The sequence below is a fragment of the Geotrypetes seraphini genome, chromosome 3 (genome assembly GCF_902459505.1).
Source record: "Geotrypetes seraphini chromosome 3, aGeoSer1.1, whole genome shotgun sequence".
Classification (NCBI taxonomy): domain Eukaryota; kingdom Metazoa; phylum Chordata; class Amphibia; order Gymnophiona; family Dermophiidae; genus Geotrypetes; species Geotrypetes seraphini.
In genome coordinates, this window is record NC_047086.1 from 336034675 (window position 1) to 336057475 (window position 22801).

The following is a 22801-nucleotide window of genomic DNA, read 5'->3' on the forward strand; positions in this document are numbered from 1 at the left end:
TGCTCGAATATCTGATTGTAAATCACTTAGATAACCTTGCTAGGTGGTAAATAAATACCTAATAAAATAAAAATGAATAAATTTCTGTCTGTATCTGAATTTTGTACTTTCTTCAATAATAAACCTTAGGCATAATTTTAGATGATCAATACTGTAGAGCAGACTCAGACTATGGGCTAGATGCACTAAAGCCAGCGACTGTCGCTAAACCTGTTTTCACAGCTTTAGTGATGATTGCTATTACCGACCCAGTTCACAAAACGGCTCATCATGTGTTTTCCCCTTGATAGTCCATTTTCCGATCCGGCCATGCAAATTAGCTAAAACCCCATGCAAAGTAGCCAAGCAATTGATGCACTAACATCGCTTGGCTATGCAAAAAAATAAAACAGGGGTTCTAACTGTCGGAAAAAAAAACAACAGGTTAGACAGGTCAGCCTGACTTTTCAATTTTTTTCCAATAGCACAGATATTTTGCATATGTTACACATGCAAAATATATGTCCCATAAAAAAAGAAGAAAAAAGCACACCCCCCCCTACTTGCCAATGACGGCACTCCCTCCCGGATGAACCAGCCCCACAAAATGCCACCGCCCCTCACGCCAGTGAAAATGGCAGGAAGAATGCCCACTTCCTCCTACCATGCTGACCCCCCTACCCTCACGAAAGAAAATTGGCAGGAAGGATGCCCACTCCCTTTGTGGAGGCATCTGGCATGGGAGTGGGTCTTCGGTGGTAGGAGGGAGTAGGCATCCCTCCTGCCGTATTCGCTGCCATGGGGGGGGGGTGGGGGGGGAAGTCACATTGGTAGGAGGGAGTAGGCATTCTTTCTGCCACTTTCGCTGCTGTGAAGGGTTTGCAGTGCCCTAACAGCAGTGATAGAAGGCTTTTGAAAGTTTTGTCTATTATCATAATTTCATATACGAAGTTTAAGTATTCAGATATACAATGGTACCTCGGTTTACGAGTGCACCGGTTTGCGAGTGTTTTGCAAGACGAGCAAAACATTCGCAAACTTGGTGCCTCGTAAACCGAGCTTGCCTCGCTGTACGAGCGCCCCCCCGGCAACTGGCACCTTCCCCCCCCCGCGATCCGGCATCCCTCACCGCCATCGGTCACCCCCCCGCCACAACCTGAGATCCCCCAACCCACCCGAACCCTCTTCTTACTTCCAGTGTAGCCTCCGCATCGGCACCGGCACCAGCATGTCTTGTGCGTTGGTGCCCGAAAATCTGCTTCCTGTGCCGGGCCTTGAGCATGCGCGTGCATGCTCAAGGCCCGGCATAGGAAGCAGATTTTCGAGCACCGGCACCAACGCACAGGACATGCTGGTGCCGGTGCCGATGCGGAGGCTACACTGGAAGTAAGAAGAGGGTTCGGGTGGGTTGGGGGATCTCAGGTCGCGGCGGGGGGGGGGTGCCGGTGGCGGCGGGGGGTGCCGGTTCTCGGGGGGGGGGAGCAATGACGGTTCTCGTGGGGGGGGGAGCAGCGCTGCTGGCCTCGGGGGGGGGTGTGAAGGTGGGGGATGGGAACATATCAAAGCAAGTTTCCCTTACTTCCTATGGGGAAACTTGCTTTGATATATGAACATTTTGGATTACGAGCATGCTCCTGGAACGGATTATGCTCGTAATCCAAGGTACCACTGTATTCAGGTTTCCCGCTCCCTTAAACATAGTATCACAATGTAATTTGCCAGCATGATCCTGTAGGTTGTTCATGAACCACAATTTTAGTTAGAATAATTACTTTACATGCATTTTATGTAAGGCAGTGTAAATTTGTATCAATACTTAAAGTTGCTATTGTCTAACATTATTAGGGCACCTCTTGAATGGTTTATATACATTGGAATGTGATCTCAGCATCAACTCAGTAGGTCCATATACTCCGCATTGTGACTCCAGAATCTCTGTATTACACCAGTTGTTTCACTGACACTGTGAAGTGTTTTTAGACTTTGTTTCTTTTATTGCCTTCCTGACTTATAATACTTTGTTCTTTTTCATTATCTTATATTGTCTTCCCGTTTTGCAACACTTTTGTAATATTCACATTGTTTATTGGGGTCCTTTTAGAGCCACTGTAGTAATTCTCTGAGCTACTCATACACAGTAGCGATCGGGACCTTTGCGCCCTTTCTACGATGCATTTTTAGTTTCATTTTCAGTTGTATGCAGTTTCACTGTACTTGCGGCTAGTCATTACCTTCGGTAAGTGATATATTTAATTTTATGTATACCATGTTCACCCTCACACAGTTTGCCTTTTGGAAGTTTTTTTTGTCATCATGATTTTAGTTACGTTTTGAAACTTAAGTAATTCATAAATTAAGGTTTTGCCATTCAATTCAACATGATGTATTTTGGCAGTAGGGGCCTGCACGTTACTTATAAATTGTTTTTTTTAGTTAGAATAATCATTTTACATGCATTCTTTATTTTTATTATCAATTAATTACACACAAAGATTTAACTTTGAAAAGAAAATTAGAAAATTTACAATCAATTTCACTAAATTAGAGCAAACAAGGTTCAACTTATTATATAGTCCACAATTGGGAGAACAAAATAAGAAAATAAACATCCCTTCCAGGAAAAAGGGTAAATTCTAATATAGTTATAAAGAATAGAGCAGTTAACCTCGGCTAATTATTAACAGACATGAGTTATCCTGTACTTCCTTAGGTAGCATTAGAAATCCCTTTTCCTTCTAAGAAAAAATGCAGCTGTTCTGGGTCAAAGAAAATATACTTATTTCCTTGATAATTAAACATTTGCAGGGAAACCTCAACTGAAAGGAGGCTCCCAAAGAAATAACTTTAGACCTATATTGCAAAAATTCTTCACTTTGATTTTAAGTCCATCTTGAAACATCCGGGAAAATATAAATTTTTTCTCCCAAGTAGAAAATCTGTTTTAAATTAAAGTATAGTTTCAAAATCATGTCCTTATCTTGAAGGAAAACGAAGGATACTATCAAAGTAGCACGACCCAGAATTTCAATTACAGAAGATTCTAATACCTCCAAAACTCCTAACTGTGCTTGTTCTTCTTCTTCTTTCTTTTCCGTGATAGTTTGTTTAAGGAAATAAAGTTTTTATATCGGGGGATATTAGACTCCGAGATTTTCAAAATGGAGGTCAAAAAATCTTTAAAGATCTCTCTTGAGGTCATATATTTAGGTATAGGAAAATTCAATAGCCTTAAATTCAAACTCCTAGATTGATTTTCAATTTTCTTTAAATAGAAAGTTTTATCTGTAACCTGTTGTTTATTAACAGTTTTGACCTCAACCATAGTTTGTTCAATCCCCCCAATTTTCTGATTTTGTTGTTGAATCTGAGTTTCATTTTGATTCATTTTTATTGGAAGGCCAAGTGTTAGTGTTATAACTTTGGTACATACCAAATGCAGGTTTTCTATTGCTGACCAACGAGAGTCCAGGGTTACCACCGATGGCTTGAGAAGCGGCTTGAGTTGGGTCAAATGAGACTGATCTTATTCCGGCCGATGAACTCTTTCGCGGCTCATGTCTCCTCCCAACTCACCACCGTTCTCCTTCGGTGCTCCTCCCTCAATCGGCTCCATCGAGATTGAAGGCGTTGAAGCTTCCGCCCCTGAAGTTGCTAGCTGCAATGGGTTCTCCCTCTCTTCCACTCCCAGGGAGCCCTCTGGTCGGAGATTCATCGCAGTCACACTTCCAGGCGGGAGGGGAGGGTCAGGTCCAGCTGGGCTCAGTGAGAATTCGCTGTCTAAGCTGAGCCTTTCCTGCGACTCTGCAGCAGAGAAGCCCGTCACCGAGGGGACTGTAAACGAAGTCATTACAGTCTAACGCAGTGTAGATGTACTAGACAGGGGTAGAGGGGTGATACATGCATTCTTTAAAATGTACTGCATATTTATACCATTACATTAAAGTTGCAACTGTCAAACACTATGCATCACCCCAGTCCATTTTAAGACACTGCGATGTGATTTCAGATTTTCCGCATCACTCCAGTCAGTTTACAGTCACTGCGATGTGATTTTAGTATTTCGGTCAGACTATATGTTCTTCTTTTTATTGCCTTCCTGAGCAATTTTCATTAAAACTTTTATGATCTTTATCGATCTAAGTTCTGACACTTAGTATTTGGCACAGTGTTGCCAATCAGCAATCACCTGCCAAATTGGCATAACTTAGGTAAAATGGACATGTTGATTGGGGTTTCCATGATGTTGTTTTATTCCTTACCATCATTCTTATAAGTATTCACTGTTTTTAGACATTTAAATATATTTGTCATTTTGGGTTACCACATAAATTGTTTTCCCATAATTCTTCCTTGTTTTTAGATACTTAAGGCACATTTGTCATCTTAGGTCCTTGTGCTCCCCCCCCTTTTTTTTCCCCTTTTGGATTGGCATGTCTATTTGTTTTGGTAGCTATTTGGCATGAAATTTATATATAACTTGCATGTACAAACATGTTTTATTATACACATTATATATACACACACTATGGGCTCCTTATCGCATGCAACTTTTTAACGCGCGCTAACCCCCGCGCTAGCTGAAAAACTGCCACCTGCTCAAGAGGAGGTGGTAGTGGCTAACACAGCTGGCAAATTAGCGCGCACTATTACGTGCGTTAAACCGCTAACGCGGCTTCATAAAAGGAGCCCTATGTTTTAGTATCCGCTCAACATACTAAGAGATATATGTTTTGGTAGTTTAAATCAATTATTGATTACTTCCCTCTTTACATCTATGTTGATGACTATTGTAGCCACCTTTATCATGTTAGATATATTTGGAATGAATTCACACATATACAAGACACTTCTTGACCATGTTGCCATTTTCTTTTATATGTACGTTAGTGATTGATGCAGCCAGTTCCATTCATCCATAATTTATTTAATTAATTTATAGCAATGAATTATTCATATAACATATTTCTCGAGTTGGTTGCATCATAAATACAATTTTTCCTTCTCTATTTTTTTGTGTTTCCCTTTCCTCTTTTTCTTATCTATTCTTTATTTTTTTAGTGCTTTTAAAGAGAACTTATTTCAATACTTGGATATATGGATTAATACATCTAGGGTTTTATCATTTAACAACAAGGTACGTCCATTCATTTTGTATGCTCTTGAAGAGTAATATAATTTAGGTGTTTTTAAATACTATTATTACATTTTCTCATTTGGTTACTTATTTTCATTTGGTTGCTTATTTTTAATATTTATGTTATTTTTTAATAAAGCCTAATATGTTTTTATCTGAGTTATAAAGTTATTTATATTTTTACCATTCAATATATATGTATATATTTATGAGTATATTTATGCTCATTTGTATGCTAGGGAAATTTTTATGTGTATGTTTTGTATATTTTTTCATATACATTATATATTTTTTTCATGTGGAGGTTTTCTGATATAATTGTATAATTTTAACACACTATCTCATTTTAGACTCCTGATGTAGGCCTTCTTAGACTGAAACAAGATCATGTTGAGTCTGTTTTATCATAAAAGGATTGAGCACCATCTGGTCTCCTTCATTGTTTTCGGGTCCCTCACTATTGTGAAGGCAGTTTCTCCTGTTTCTTTTCTGACCTTCAAGCTAACCAGAATGCGATGTTGGGAGAGTTGGCCTTATTAGGAAAATAAATTTTGTAATACTGACTGGCCAAAGTGCCCACCCGTCTGGAAAAAAGATTCCAGGCAGTAATGTGAGGTGAATGCATGAACCGAGGACCTAGTAGCAGCTTTGCATATTTCTTCAATAGGAGTAAATTGGAGGAAAGCTACAGAAGCTGCATAGCTCTAACTCTATGGGCTGTGACACGACACTCCAGTTGCAGTCCAGCCTGAGCATAACAGAACAATATACAGGAAGCCAACCAGTTGCAAATTGTTCTCTTAGAAACAGGATGCCCCAACTTGTTAGGATCAAACGCGACAAAAAGTTGAGGAGATGTTCTATGAGCCTTTGTCCTGCTGAGATAACAGACCAAAACTCGCTTGCAATCCATAGTGTGAAGTGTCATTTCTTCTGAATGAGATGAGGCTTAAGAAAAAATACTGGAAGCACAATCGACTGATTGAGATGAAATTCAGTGACGAGTTTCGGCAGAAACTTTGGATGTGTGCAAAGTACCAATTTGGCATGGTGGAATACTATGAATGGTGGATTTGCCACTAATGCTTGAAGTTCACTCACTCTTCTGGCACAAGTAAGTGAAATGAGAAAAATAACTTTCCAGGTAAGGTACTTCAGATGAGCCGTAGACATTGGTTCAAATGGAGGCTTCATCAATCTGGTAAGCACCACATTGAGGTCCCAGACTACTGGATGTGGCTTGAGAAGTGGTTTAACTTTGAAAAGACCTTTCATGAATCTGGAAACCAGAGGATGAACAGTTAGAGGTTTACCTTCAACTTGTTGGAGAAAAGCTGTAATAGCGCTGAGAAGAACTTTCATAGATATAAACTTGAGTCCCGAGTCTGACAAATGAAGGAGGTAATCTAAGACTAGTGAAACTGAAATGGATGTTGGATCATAATGATGAAGAAGACACCAGGCAGAAAAACGAGTCCACTTCTGCTGATGCATTGCTGAGTGACAGGTTTCCTGGAGGCTTTCAGAATAAGTCGAACAGGCTGAGAAAGGTGAAGATCAGTTGGATTTAGCCCGAGAGATATCAAGCTGTCAGGTGTAACGACTGAAGGTTGGGATGTAGAAGTGCACCTTGACTCTGTGTAAGAAGAGATGGAAATATTGGTAAAGGCATTGGCTCCCTGGCACTGAGCAGAAGTAGAAGGGAGAACCAAGGCCACCAAGAAGCAATGAGAATCATGGCGGCGGCCTCCTGCTTAACTTTGACAAGAGTCTTTTGAATGAGAATATGCTGCCTGCTTGTCCTGGGATAAGAGGATGAATGAAGCTAAGTAGATGGGGTCCGGTGCTTGGAAGAATGATGCTTCGATGCTGGAGTGGCAGGACTGGATTCACTTCGCGAGTCCTTGGAATGCACTGATGGAGAATCGATGGTGCTGGAGGACCTGGCAATGTTAGACTCAGGCTGGACCGGTACTGGAGGAGCAGATTCAGTGTCAGAAGCAGCAACTGAAATTGGTCCCCAAGCTCATCTTGAAGCAAAGCATCGAGCTTCTGCCTCAAAGTAAGCACCAGTACATGGGGCTTTGTCGCCGGTACCACAGGTGTTGCGACACGTTCTGGAGAGGATGACTCCGATGAGGAAGCACCCTTCAACAATGGAACCAGTCGCTGCAGGGACTTGCGTTTGGTCGGCATGAATTGGCTCTATGCCTTTGTGACATAAGTCCTTGAAAGGGAAGGGGATGACTTCTTAGCCGGCTTACCCGAGGGCGTGATGTGCTACGACACCGGTATCAATGCTGATGCCTCTGGCAGTGTCGATAACTTCAATACTGGAGACTTTGATGTAGATGGTGTCGTCGGTGCATCTCCCTCCATGCCGACACCAAAGAGTTTCTCTTGTTGAAGAATGTTATTCTTTATACTGCGCTTCTGCAGCGAAGAGCAGCGTTTACAAGATTGTACACAGTGTTCGGGACCCAAACACTGCAGGCACCAGCTATGAGGGTTCATTAACGATATAGTGTGATAACACCAACCGCACTTTTAAAATCCCATCAGCAGGCGTGACATCGATGGGAACACCGCCTCAACCAAATTAAACTCGATGGCTGAGGCATGAATGAAGGAGAAACCCCGCGGACAGCAAAAAAGAAAAAATATAAATTCTTTTTTTTACTTTTAGATAAACTAGAAAAGAAATACAGTAAAACCTTGGTTTGTGAGCATAATTCATTCCAAAAACATGCTTGTAATCCAAAACACTCGCATATCAAAGCGAATTTCCCCATAAGAAATAATGGAAACTCCATAACCCAAAAACTTTAATACAAAATACTGTATGTACTCATATTGCAAGACCTTGCTCGTTTAGAACAGTCACTACACTCCTGCAGTGTCAGAGAGAGAGAGAGAGAGAGAGAATAACCATTGGCTCAATTGTGATGTGTATATACTGTATGTAGTTGTATTGCAAGACCTTGATTGTATATCAAGTTAAAATTTAATAAAATGTTTTGCTTGTCTTGCAAAACACTTGCATACCAAGTTACTTGCAATCCAAGGTTTTACTGTAAAAGGAAAAAGATGAAAAAAAAGTGAGAGCAGGAAGGCAAGCGGTTTTTAACAAAGACCGTCGAAGAACGCAACTTCAATGCTCCGTGAAAAAAAAGAAACTGAGGAGCCACGTGCCTATGTTGGGCGGGAAGGCACTCGCACATGCGCAGTGTGGGCTATCGCAAACTTTCTGAAATCTTAAAGTGGTGATGCACTTTTAAAGTGTCCTATACCGGGGCTCCATGGATGACATCACCCACATGTGAGAATATGCTGCCTGCTTGTCCTGAGATAAACCTCTTTAGCTACTCATAAACCTTTCATTGATTCATTGTGCTATGTCCATAGTGAGTCAATAACAGACAGTGAATTTCCACAGGTTTCATTCCCCTCTTCCCAAAGAAAATACACTACTGCACACTGTTCTTCGATGGTGCAATCTTGAAATGGAGCATCCATATTTCTGACCTCATGGCTGTCACACGACTTAAGGCCGAGCAATGCACTGTGCGTGTATTAACTATCCAATAGGCAATGCATGAGTACATAAGTTGCATTTTACTAGCTTTTCCGGTTATTGCGTAATTTAACAATTGCCTTTAATTTTTGATTCACCTTTGTTTATGCATGTATTTTACTATATGTAATCTACTGTTCAGTATCACAAAGGCACACACTTCGAAAAAGGCATGGGTAACCTGCACACAGCAGCAGTTACAACCCAAAGCAAAGACACAGAAAGGAGTTACCTGCATGGAGTGGTAATTACAATCCTTTATCATATCATTCAGAAGTGAGAAGAAACTAAACAAAGAGCATCTAGGAAATAAACATATTTGAAAATAGAAATATACAGATTGTCCACCAAATTTAAGGGAGTGGGCTATTACAGAAAAAGAACAGGAAATCATACTTATTAAAAAAATAACAACAGATTAATTCAAAGGTTATTTTCTACAACCAAGTATCCAGCAATTATGCCTATGGAGAAATATTCAAAGCTTCTCTATAATTCAAAAAAAATCTAAGAGCTGTTTGGGGTTGAAAAATAAATAAAATTTACCCTCAAAAAGAACAGAATTACAAGGAAATTTTAACAGAAAGTCACACCCAGTGCAAGACTTCTAGGCTTCATAGCCAGGAATTCTTGCCACCTTTTCTGTATTGTCTTTGATAAATCAGGAAATACACATTATTATTGATCCTCAAAACTGTTCTTGCATATACTTGAAAAATAATCACAACACAAGATTATAGGTCATCTCTAATATAAACGTCACTGCCAAAAGTTACTTTCCAGGTTATAACCTCAAGCGAGGATTTAAAAAAACAACAACAACAAAAAAAACCCCACAACTGCTCAAATCCAGTGTTTTATGCTCATCACTGCAATCTTCCTGATCTGCACTACCAGGCACAGATACATAGTGAGGTAGAGATTGATCCACTAAACACAATACTTCCCTCAGATATTTCCTCAGCATGCCTACTGGAGACAACACTGACTTAGGGAAGTTTAAAAATCTGTTCCAACTTAATTGGTTCTAGCATTATTCTCCATAGATGACATTTTCATATCTAAGGAATTAAACTTTGGTAGTTAGCTGTTCTATCTGCAGAGTAGCAGCAATCCTTTAAGAATTCTCATTTGTTTTATCCACAAGTCTATCAGATATAGAGAAGAGAAGAATTACCAGCGTGAATGACGTTTTACAGGTACTCCAAAAGTCATAACAAAAGGTCTCATCCCACTCCTCGCAAACTGGGTTGAAGTTTTCCAAGAAGTTTCCACTCCCTCCCTCAGAAGTTCCCCCACTAGTTATTCCGGGCTGCCGTGGCACCATCCTGAATTCGAGGCTAAAAAAAACCTCTTCAATGCTGTGCTCTTCCAAGTCTTCTGGCATTTCCCTTGAGACAGTACCCACCCTGGAACTGGTAACAGGGATTCAAGCATCGTCTGTTGCAAAGCTAGAGTCAACTCAATCTTGCCCCATCTTTTCCCCATAGCTTGAAGTAAGATTACAGTGTCAGCGCTCTAAGCAAAGGGCATTGCTGGAGTTCACCGTGCCACACATCGCTGCAGCGCCATTTTGGCCACATCCTATGGCAATTACAATCCAGAACACCCTACTGGACACACTGGATGGGCCATGATGGTTTTCCTTTGCTGTTATTTACTGTTATGATGATACTATGTAAATGTACACCTTTGAAAGGTCAAATACATTTCTCTTACTGCTGCCACTCTTATTAAATATTTTATATGAAACCAGACATCTCAAATAATAAATTTTGAAAAGTTCCTGGAATAAAAGTCCTTAAACCATTAACAACCAGGTAGACTGAGGGAAGCTAAGGTTTATCCCTTGGCGTAGGCAGCATGAAACGCATCTACGTTTTGGGAACCTGAATGGTATTTGTGACATGGACTGGCTGGTTGTTAGAAACAAAATATTGGCGCTCATGGACCTGTGGTCTCATTCAGTATGACAATTCTTACATTACTATTTACATGAATTTTCTCCTTCCAGTTAAAGACAATTCAGAAAAACTGGTAAGTTGAACAGCACTAATTAGAACTATCTGGATAGGATTTTTCCCCTTACCTTTTCTCAGCCCGCACTTTCTTTCCACAATGAGAACAAGTATACATGTTGTCACCTTCTAAAGTATCTTTAATAGTAACTTCATCCAGCGATTCCTATGTAAGAGTCATTGAGAAAGAGATCAGAAATGGTTACATTAGCATATTAGTTCTCATGCTGTTTTCTTTTGCAAGAACATCTAAATTTTGTTCCAAAACCTTTGGGCTCTTTTTAGCTATGAGTAATAAAATATGTGCATATGCTCATAAAGTATAAAATCAATTTGGTCCCAAATTAATAGGATGTTAGAAAATCCGGTAGCCTTGACATATGATACTATATTATTTGGAACAACCATGAGAGCAAGAAGTCAAATTTCATCAAGTAATAACAAACTTCTATTTATTTTAACTGGAATAGCAATACAACAAATCACATTCAATTGGAAACAACATGACAGATTAAACTATATTTTCTGGTGGAATTCGGTATGCCACATATACAAAATGGAACTCGCTATTGCAACACAAAAAGGATATATGAATAAATTTCAAAAAACATGGGGACCATTAACAGATTTTTGTAAAGAATGATAAATTTTCCCATGATTAGAATTTGTGATAGGAAGGGAAAAGGGAGGGGAACATATTTCTGGTTATTACAAAATATTTCAATAATTTAATTTATTATATCAATAACAGAAGGGAATACAATAAAATAAAAATATGTATTATTGAATGAAAGAGAGGGGGGAGGGGATGGGAGACTATTATATTATATTATATTCAATATGAATTATAGAAATTTAAAATTCTTATATATTAATCTGTACTTTATATTTTTCATAAAAAAAAAATCTTTTCATTGATATTTATTATGAGTTTATCAAGTGTGTATATCCAAGTTTTAATTAAGTTTATGTAATCCACTTGCTGTAACATAAGAAAATGAATAAAGATATATAAACACTGAAAAATATATCAAATAACTTACTTTGAATAAAAGAAACATTCATGGGATTTGCACTTAATCATGTAAAAAAGAATCTACAATCAATGAGTTGAAATTTATATCGTTAAATATCTTTAGGATTTACTAATGAAAGGAAGAATTCCTCAACACCCACTGTGCTAAACTTCCAGAGAAATTTAAAGGGGAGTGCAAAATACAGTTATTCGATTACAATATAGAAAATCTTTGATTTCACAGGCCTAGTTTGATTTTAGCAAGAGAAACAAGTTCTATAGCATAAGTATTAATAAACTATGCAGCATAACACCAAGAAAAATCTTGGTAAAGAGAGTAATTATTAAATTTTTTGAAGTGATAGGAAGACCTCAGTGCAGGATTGTATAGTCAAGTACACGAATGAATGTTCAATATGGGAATTTTAATTAGTCTTCCAGAAGCAGTGCTAGGCTTAGTTTTTTTTATTTTTTATTTCTATTAGGTAACTGGGCTCGTCTTATGGCTTTATTGTTTTGTTTTGATTTTACAGTGTATAGTCAAACCTCGGTTTACGAGTGCACTGGTTTGCGAGTGTTTTGCAAGACGAGCAAAACTTTTGCAAAATCGACAACTCAGAAACCGAGCTTGACTCGATTTACGAGCGCCCCCCCCCCTGCGCGATCCGACACCCCCCTCCCCCCGCTCACCACAATCTGGCACCCCCACACACCCAAACACATTGCCTTACCCCCATCTGGCACCGGCACCAGCACCAACGTACAGGACATGCCGGTGCCCGAAGATCTGCTGTCTTACTTTTGCTGGGCCTTGAGCATCTGCGCATGCTCAAGGCCTTTTAGTCTCACTCTCTCCGAGATTCTTGGAGATATCTGAAAATCTCGGATATAGTGAGACTAGAAGGCCTTGAGCACGCGCAGATGCTCAAGGCCCAGCAAAAGGAAGACAGCAGATCTTCGGGCACCGGCATATCCTGTGTGTTGGTGCTGGTGCTGGTGCCAGATGGGGGTAAGCCATTGTGTTTGGGTGGGTGGGTGGGTGCGTGGGGGATGCCAGATCGTGGCGGGGAGGGGGGGGCGACGTGATTGGGGGAGGGAAGCCAGATCGCGGGGGGGGATATGGAGCAGCGTCGCTGGCCTCGGGGGGGTGGGGGAGGTGGGAACGTATCAAGCGAGTTTCCCTTAGTTCCTATGGGGAAACTCACTTTGATATACGAGTACTTTGATTTACAAGTATGCTTCTGGAACGAATTATGCTCGTAAACCAAAGTTCCACTGTATATCTATGTTCTGTTGTGAGCTGCCCAGGTGTTATATTGGATGTTTATGTTTATTCAAATTTGATATTCCGCTGAATCTTACTCAGAGTTCTCAGCGGTTTACATAAACACTAAGGGGCTCAAAATCAAAAGAGAAAAACGTCCAAAAACCAGCCTAAGTCGGCACTTGGACGAACATTGTCAAACTATGTCCAAGTGCCGATAATAAAAACAGGATTTAGACGTATTTCTAAACGGCCCAGGCCTTCATAGTGCCGCTGAATGACCATAGCTAAACAGGCGTTTCAGGAGGAGTGTCGAGGACGGGCGTTGGGCGGGATGTGGGCCGGCTTAGACTAGTTGTACTGCTGCATGTATAACTGAAAGTTATACAGCACAGGATCGACGGAATTTGGACGTTGTGACTTAAACCACTGTTCTTCAACCGCCAGTCTGTGGATCGGTGCCAGTCCACAGGAAATTTCTGCCGGTCTGCGCAGGACCGACGAGATTGATTAACTTCAATTTCCTGCCGGTCTGTGCAGGTCCGACAAGATCAACAAGATATTTCCAGCTGGTCCGCGCTGGGCCAGAGAAATCAGGGAAGCCTCCGACAGTGGCTTTCTCCCCTCTCAGCAGCTCTCCTTACTTACCAGCACAGCGATTCACGAAGGCAGCCTTGGGGCTTTTGCTGAGTTGCGGCCATCTCTGATGATGCAACTTCCTCTTCCCTCAGAGGCGGCGCGACCCAACAAAGGACCCGAGGCTGCCTTCCTGAATCGCTGCGCTGGCAAGTAAGGAGAGCTGCTGGGAGGGGAGAAAGCCACTGTTGGAGGCTGAGAAACTGCTGGGAAAGGGAAAATAAAGGGACAGCTTCTACTGGACCTGGAGAGGGAGAAGGAGAGATGCTGCTGGGAAGGGGAGGAGGGAAAGGAGTCTGGGAAGCTTCTGGACAAGGGAAAAAAAGGGACAGCTGCTACTGGACCTGGAGAGGGAGAAGGAGAGATGCTGCTGGGAGGGGAGGAGGGAAAGGAGTCTGGGAAGCTTCTGGACAAGGGAAAAAAAGGGACAGCTGCTACTGGGCCTGGAGGGAAGGAGAATGAGAGATGCTGCTGGGAGGGGAGGAAGGGAAGAAAGTTACTGCTGGACAGGAGGAGGAGGGAAGGGAGAAGGAAAAAAGGAAGGAAACAGCTGGCAGGAAGATTAGAGGAGAAGAAGGGGAGAGACAGGCATGAGAAAGTAGAGAGATTGATGATGGGAAGGGGTCAGCAGAGAAATAAGCAGAGAGGGACAATGATGCTAGATCTGGTGTAGGAGATATAAAAATGAAGAGAGCAGTGAAGCTGGAATGGATCATGTAAAAAGGAGAGAGGGGGCACAGGCTGGATGCAAAGGGGAGAGGGGCATAGAAAGAAGACAGATACCATATGGAAGGGAGAGGAAGGGGGAGAGGGCAGACAGTGGATGGAAGGGGCAGATGCTGGATTGAAGAGACAGAGAGGGCAGACGCTGGAAGGAAGAGGGTGAAAAGAAGATGAAAGCAGAAACCAGAGACGACAAGAGGTAGAAAAAATAATTCTATATTTTGTGATTAGAATATATAGAAATATAGAAATAATTCTATATTTTGTGATTAGAATATATCAGATTTGAAATATATATCCTGCTAGAGCTGGTGTTAGACATAACTGGGACTGCAAAGCCCAGGCAGTGCTTCTTTAGCTTCCAGGTGGCTTAGGGCGCTCTCTGACCAGGGGGCAGTTGCCCTGGGGGCAGTTGCCCTAGTTGCACTCCCCTAACCCTATTCCTGTCATATGTGACTGCAGTATTCTGTTAGCATGATATTTCTGTGTAGCATGGCTTATTCGGTTTTCTTGATAGTAGATATGTGAAGGGGAGGGGAGACAGGGGTTTTGTTGATCCTTGCTTTGTATTATTTGTATTTATAAAATGACAATTGTACAGAATATTGTTTCTTTTTATACTTTAATAAAATACATCTAATATAATAAAACGCTAGGCCGCGCATGCGCAGTCCTATCGCGTGGGTCCGTTTTCCGTGAGATATACAGCATCTCACATAGGAGTGGCATGCGCCCGAAACACTCTCTCTCCTCCCCCGAGACGGGTGTCGGACACGACGGATGTCGGACACGGCGGCTGACGGCCCGTGCTGTTTTTTGATCTGCCCTGCTCCTTGCCTGAAGTCCTCTCTCCTCCCCAGAGGCTGATGTCGGACGCGGCGTTTGTCTCCCCCGAGGCAGATGATCTTATGGGAATCAATGTTCTTCGCTCTGCCCTGCTCCTTGCCTTACTATATTTTTAAGTTGAAAGAACAGGCAGCGACTCCTCTCAGGATCCCCACCTGCGTCGGAAGTCCAATGCAGTCGGGGATCTTGAGAGGAGCCGCCGCCACCGTGTCTTTCAACTTAAAAATATACTAAGGCAAGGAGCAGGGCAGAACGATCTTCAAAATGGCGGCAACTCTATCTCCGTTCCTCCGGGGGAGGGGGGTCTGGAAGTAGAGGGATCGCGGCCACTCAGCGCCCCAACCGAGGAGCCCAGCAACTTTCCGCTGTCATTTGCTGCCCCCCCTCTTCCCTTACCGCGGGCCCGACTGCCGATTTAAGCAGCGTGTCCAGCAGTCTTCACACGCTGCTTCGGGCCTTTCTACTGCCCTGATTTGCTCCGGATGTGCCAGAGTAAATCAGGCCAGTAGAAGGACCCGAAGCAGCGTGTGAAGACTGCAGCACATGCTGCTTGAATCGCCATGTGTAGTTGGGCCCGCGGGAAGGGAAGGGGGGCGGCAGCAAAGGACTCGGGCCCGCGTTTGTAGTCGCGACTGTGGGAAGGGAAAGAGGGTAGAGGAAACGCTAATGCAGGCACAGGGAACTGGTGTGGGGGGAGGGAAATGGAAGGGGGAGGGAATGCAGCTTTGCACAGACAGACAGAGGGAGGAAGGGAGACAGAAAGCAAGAAGAAAGACACAGGGGCAGGGGCACAGGGAAATGGTGTGGGGGGAGGGAATGCTGCTTTGGACAGACAGACAGAGGGAGGAAGGGACACAGAAAGCAAGAAGAAAGACACAGGGGCAGGGCCACAGGGAACTGGTGTGGAGGGAGGAAATGCTGCTTTGGACAGACAGGAGGAAGGGACACAGAAAGACAAGAAGAAAGACACAGGGGCAGGTGCGGGACAGCGGGAGTCGCGTCAGGAGGGGTGCGGGATGCCGCAGAGGGAACTTTTCCAATGGGTGCAACTGAGCGGCTGTCGGGAGCCTCTGATCAGGGGCAGAGCAAGGTAAGTGTATCATAGGGATAAGAAGGAGGAGGGGGGGAGAAAAAGGAAGGGACGCCTACTGCTGGACAGGGGGAGAAGGAAAGAGGTGCTGATGGACAGGGGGGGGTGAAGAAAAAGGAACGGAGGCCTAATGTTGGACAGGGGGAGAAGGAAGGTGCTGCTGGACAGGGGGGGAGATAAAACAAAGGGAGAAGGGGTGCTGCTGCATAAGGAGACCTGTGAAGGGGTGGTGGTGGACACAGGGGAGGTAAAAGGAAGGGAGAATGGACAGGGGGAGCAGGCAAGGGGTGGTGATGGACAGCCAAGGAAAAAGAAAGACAGAAAGAAAGAAAGCAGCTAAGGAGAGAGAGAGAGAGAGAGAAAGAAATAAAGAGAGACACACACACATATATTCTAGCACCCGTTAATGTAACGGGCTATAAGACTAGTTCAATATAAAATCATAACTGAGGCTTGTGCAGATGGGATCAGATGATTTATGGGGACCGAGCTCACGGAGATGGGGCGGAAACGGGGTTTTTAAATTTTAGTCCTAGTAGTTTGCCGGTCCACAAAATAATTGTTTTATTTCTGCCGGTCCATGAGTGTAAAAAGGTTGAAAAACACTGACTTAGACCATTTAAAACATGGTCTAAGTTACAAAAACCCACCTAAATTCACCAGATAAGCATAGCAAACACATAATACAGACCCCCACACACTACCCCAGTGATCACTGCCCACCCCCAACCCCATAAAAATCGTAATCACATCTTTAAAATTCAGCCTCCAGACCTGGTAGCCCGGCATAAGAAAGCCTAGTTGACCTGCACAGAGGCATCTTAAATCGTCTTGGTGGTGAGTTAGGGACTTATGGACAGGAGGCCCTTTGCCCATAAGCCCCTGTAATCACTGCATTGATACTGAAACATGTGTACTCCCCTTTTGTACTGGCATATAAGTGGCTCCTGCAGCCATAAGGGCTATTGGGGTGGTAGATAAGTGGATACAGGGTATTCTGGAGGTGGTTTGGGGGGCTCATCATGACCTATAAGGGAGCTGTAGTGAAATGATGACATGGCACCCTTTTTGTGAAGCACAAAAGAGAGAATCCCAACGTGGTCTGCAGTGAAGCAAGCAGCAAGCAAAAAACAACGTGAAAACTGCAGATGATGTACAAGATACAGGCGTTGTTTATTAAAACAATCAAAATGCAGTAAAATATACAACCTTATTACCAACCAGGGGACCCGACATGGTCCGTGTTTCGGACAACACACCTTCCTCAGGGGTCCTTGGTGGTAAAGGTATGAAACAAAACCACCACGGACCCCTGAGGAAGGTGTGTTGTCCGAAACACGGACCGTGTCGGGTCCCCTGGTTGGTAATAAGGTTGTATATTTTACTGCATTTTGATTGTTTTAATAAACAACGTTTGCATCTTGTACATCATCTGCAGTTTTCACATTGTTTTTTGCTTACCCTTTTTGTGAAGTTCACAGCAGTGCCCTGTAAGGTACCCCACTATTTAGGTGCCATGTCTGGGTATTCAGTCCATCACTTTGCAGACCCCTCCCACATCCAACAGGGCTTGGTATAGGCGTTTTTGACTTGGACGAAAATGTGGTATAAAGATGGACGATTTAGCGGTTTGGACGATCAGATCAGCAGGACGTTAAGACTATTTTCGAAATAAAAAAAAATCTGGACGTATTTTTTGAAAATGTGTCCTAAGCTATATATTTTACTATGGATGACTTGTGACTTGAACGAAAACGGACTTAGACGTTCCTTTCGATTATGCTCCTCCACATATATAGGTTAAAATAAAAAATGAATGCCATTTAGAATAGGAAAGAACACAGAGAACAACAAATAATACAACAAATTCCAACTTTAAAATACATTGTACTTTTTCAAGGATGATCTGCTGAAAATCTTCAATAGATATGATCCATTAATAGGGAATATGCCCCAAATTCTTGCGGGGAAAAATGTGTTTTAAGAAGTGTTTTAAAGGCTTTGGTATTTGACTTCGCTCTGATGTTTTTAGGGAGGCCATTCCAAAGACTAGGTGCTAAATAAAAAAATTAGATAAAGATGTAAAGCAATAAAATAAAGAAATGCTTTTACTCACATAAATGTTCTTCATATCTGCCACTTGGCACCTGACTGTATAGAACTCTTCAACAGTTTGACTAACATGCTCACAATCCTGGAAAATGGCAAAAATACAAGCTGAGAGCAATGGAAAAGCTAAGCAGTACAATTGTATACTATGTTAACAACATTCTACAAATGAATCAAACTTTGAGATTTGTCACCCATCCCTGTATGATTAATACAACCTTAGAGCATATTATTCTGTTCACAAAATGATCTAGAATAAAATTTTCCATCAGCTTAAAGGTTAGCTCCATAATTGTCCCTGAAATCCAGTTTAAATAACTAAACACGTTTCAAAATTTATAAAGGTGCCTTTACAAACTTACATACAGTACAAAAAGGAAGATTAGATTCTTAGCTTTGGTAAACTTCTTTCTGTTAGTCCTTGACGGAGTCAATACGATAGATGTTTTATCTCAACCCACAAACCAGATCTTGCAGAAAACCACACACTTTTTTTTTCCTCTGCTCTTCCCACATAGATGAGGAACACAGAGCCCCCTAAGGTTCAGTCCAAAAGCTAACTAATAGCACTGGAACAAAGCACACACACAAAGGGGGCACAGGGACTTCCCTGCCAGCATTCTGTTCTGCTCTACAATATATAAGAAAATAATTAATAAACAGGCAACATGAAAAACATGCATAAACATGGCAAGAATGGAACCAACCTGTTGCGTGTAATCAGCACTAACTAGAACAAAGCCAGCAATAAAGATATGTATTCACATATACAGAACGATTTCCCACAGGGCCCATCTGCTGGGTAGAAAATACTTAGGTCTGAAAGGAGAAACATCAGATGCAGAAACTCCATGGAACGAAAAGCAGGCAGACAAACTTCCTGGTTGACATGAAAATCCAAACCATCTTTGGAAGAAATGAAGGAACTATGTGGAGGGAAACCCCTTCCTCCATGAACCAGAGAAAGGGCTCTCTGCAAGAGAGCCTGCAGCTCCAAATACAACTTGAAGAAAAGTCCGGAAGAGATGCAACCTTGAGTGGGTCAAAAGAGGCCTCCGCAAGCCCTTCCATGAAGGGAAAGGCTGTCACAGGGAGGGTCACAAGCAAAGCGCCCTCCCTAAAAAGTCTAGCTACATCTGGATGAGATGTGAGTGAACTGGAACTGCTGTGTGCTCTAAAACAGGAAAGGCCTGTTACCTGTACCTTCAGAGAAGCCACTGCCAGGCTTTTTTTCCAGATTGGCTTGAATGAAAGCGAGGACTACAGGAATAGGAGCATGCAATGGCTCCATCTGGTCTCTGGCACACCATTTCTGGAAAGTTTGCAAAACCTTGGTGTAAGTAGACATTGTAGGAGGTTTATTGGACCTCATAAGAGTGGCAATGATTACGTCAGAGTAACCCCTCTGAATCAAGGCCCTGCCATGCCCTAAGACCAAAGTGCTGGGTGATCTCCATGGGAACTGGCCCCTGAGTGAGCAGGTTGTGATGAAGAGAGAACTTGTTGTCTCGCTGAGCATGGACCAGATCCACATACCACGGACGGTGAGGCCAGTCCAGCACCACTAGGATCACCGAGCCTAGATGAGTTGCCATCCTGCAAATGACTCGGCCCACCAAGCACCAAGGTGGAAAGACGTAAAGGAGGCTCTGCATCGGCCAGGACTGAACCAAACTGTCTAGCTATAAGTTTCCTGATTGTGTTCTGTGACTGAAGAAGTGCCTGACTTTTGAGTTCTTGTCTGAAGCCATTATCTATCATTGGCCTACCCCAGACCGCTCTCCCGGGTATAGGACTTGGTGACTGATATAGTCTGCTTGCACATTTTCCACTCCAGCCACAAGTACCACTGAAAGAGCCTGAAGGTGTAGCTCTACCCACTAAAACAACATCCGAGCCTCCAAACTCAAGGGAGCACTCCTGGTGCCTCCCTGTCGATTCACATATGCCACCACTGTGGCATTGTTGGAAAACACCATTACAACTTTTCCTTCCAGGGTGTTTTGAGGAGCTCATAATGCCAAGTGTATGGCTCAAAGCTCCAGATGGTTGATAGACCAACCCTTTTGATAGGGAGTCCCCGCAATGAACACCCCAGTCAGAAAGACTGGTGTCTGTTATGAGAATAATCCACTTTGCTACAGCTTCTCCTTGAATCCACCAGTGAAGACTGCTCCATGCTGGCTCCTTCCAGGGGAGTAGCATCTGAAGGGGATGACGCTAAGGGGACCACCGAGGTAGGAGGGACTCTTGCTGAGGCTGCATGTGCACCCTGGCTCAAGGTACAACCTCCAGGGTGGCTGCCATGGACTCCAATATTTGGAAGTAATGCCAAGAAGTGGGCTCGGTAGCACTAGGAGATCTGTGATGTTTCTGGAGCTTCTGTTTGCATGGCTCAGGAAGAAAAACAAGTCCTTGGATCATGTCGAACCAGACTCCCAGATATTCCAGCATCTGAGAAAGCGTAAGCTGGCTCTTCTTTTTTTTTTTAAATTAGAATTTTCAATAAATGTTTACAAAACATATATACAAGATATGGAAATCAAAGAAATTACAATCTTAGTAGAGCAAAAGAAAATAAGAAATTCCATCAAGCCCATGTTAAAGGGAGAGGAGTGTATCAATATACAAGAAATAAATATAAAAAAAACAAACCTAAAAGGAAAGAATAATTCAACAGGCATCTTTTCAATAGTAACTCCTCTAATAGAAATCAGTTAGCATACCAAGGAAAAATTACTGAAAACTTATGCTTTAAGGAATCATTTTCCATCAAGAAATTGTATTAACTGAGCAGGATCCCAAAAAATATAATCTTTGTTTTGAAAAGTAACCAAGCATTTATAGGGGAACTTCAAGAAAAATGGGGCTCCAGATTCCACAACTCGAGATTTTAAGGCTAAAAAAGCCTTCCTTCTGAGTTGAGTTGATCTCGCCACATCGGAAAATATCTGTATCTTAGCTCCACAAAATAAAGCACTTTAATTTTTAAAGTATAGTTTCATAATCAGTACCTTATCACTCTCATTTAAACAGGTTACCAGGAGAGTAGCTCTAGACCAGGGGTGGGCAACTCCGGTCCTTGAGGGCCAGAATTCAGTCGAGTTTTCAGGATTTCCCCAATGAATATGCATGAGATCTATTTGCATGCACTGCTTTCAATGCATATTCATTGGGGAAATCCTGAAAACCTGACTGGATTCTGGCCCTCGAGGACCGGAGTTTCCCACCCCTGCTCTAGACCAGAGGTAGGGAACTCCGGTCCTCGAGAGCCTTATTCCAGTCGGGTTTTCAGGTTTTCCTCAATGAATATGCATGAGATCTATTTGCATGCACTGCTTTCAATGTTGAAAAAAAGAATGATAAAATCCAAAATGGCTACCATCAGAAAATTAATGGCAAAAACGGCCCAAGGAGATGAAATAGAAACACTAAAAATGTCAAAATAGGGATTTTGGAAGTGGGAGACTGAATCCTATCTCCAGAAAATGCTAAAGTGTAACTCACTCCAGATTCTTACACATTCGCTGTCTTTTTCTAAACAAGATTATTCTAAACTCTTAATTGGTCTTCCTCAGTATCAACTTCATCATCTTCAGCTTATGTAAAATACCGCACTTCGCTTGCTTTACCATCGGTCCAAACATGATTATATTATCCCTTTATTAAAGTCTGAACATATATTTCCAATCATTTATAGAATCCCTTTGAAGTCCAATGTTCTTTCTTTTCAGATTTAGTCTTCAGGTCTTCCTTCTTTCTTGACTAGTCATTTGGTTCCTTATCTATCCCAAAGGAATCTTTGCTCTTCTCATCAAAACTTACTGACTGTTCCCTCTTTTATGCAAATATTTTTGGATGTTAATAGGGACTCTAGTTTTTCGGTAATGGCCCTTACCTTTGTAGCATTCTCTTCCATTACATTTAAAGATTGAAAAATCACTTAAAAATTTCAAGTCACAACTATAGACATATTTTAAAATGGCATTTGTATTACCATATTTTTCACTCCATAAGATACACTTTTTCCCTGTACAATGAAGGCAAAGTTAATACAGTGAAGAAAGAAAAATCAATTCCCCATGCTTGTTCAAGTCCGACTCTGCAACCAAAGTCAAAATTGGAAAGCAACTGTAATGTTTGCCACTGACACTTTGAGAAAAATAGTATTCAGAAGAGGGACATCAACAAAGAAAACTATTTGCAGTAGCAAGTGAACTTGAAGAAACAAGTTGGGAATAAAAAAGCCCTGAAATCTGCAAACTGCGGACACAACCTTAAAAAAAAAAAAAAAAAAATCAGTGACATGGACCCCTGGGGAACAGAGGAAGGAACAAGTATTCCCTTCAAGTATTCTCAAACTTGGCTTCAAATTCTTTGCTGCAAAGTAGTATAGTTCAACATTGCCAGTAG

General features: G+C 42.1%; 1 protein-coding gene across 8 annotated transcripts in view; it reads right to left on the reverse strand.

The window, feature by feature from the left end:
- Nucleotides 1-22801, reverse strand: part of USP34 (ubiquitin specific peptidase 34) — a 1084964-nt gene that overhangs the window by 270425 nt on the left and 791738 nt on the right. For all 8 annotated transcript variants that reach the window (XM_033939082.1, XM_033939080.1, XM_033939079.1 and 5 more), the window contains 2 exons: nt 18396-18473; nt 10777-10871 (listed from right to left, as the gene is read on the reverse strand). In XM_033939082.1, coding sequence (XP_033794973.1) covers nt 10777-10871; nt 18396-18473 — 173 coding nt within the window. The remainder of the gene's footprint in view (nt 1-10776; nt 10872-18395; nt 18474-22801) is intronic.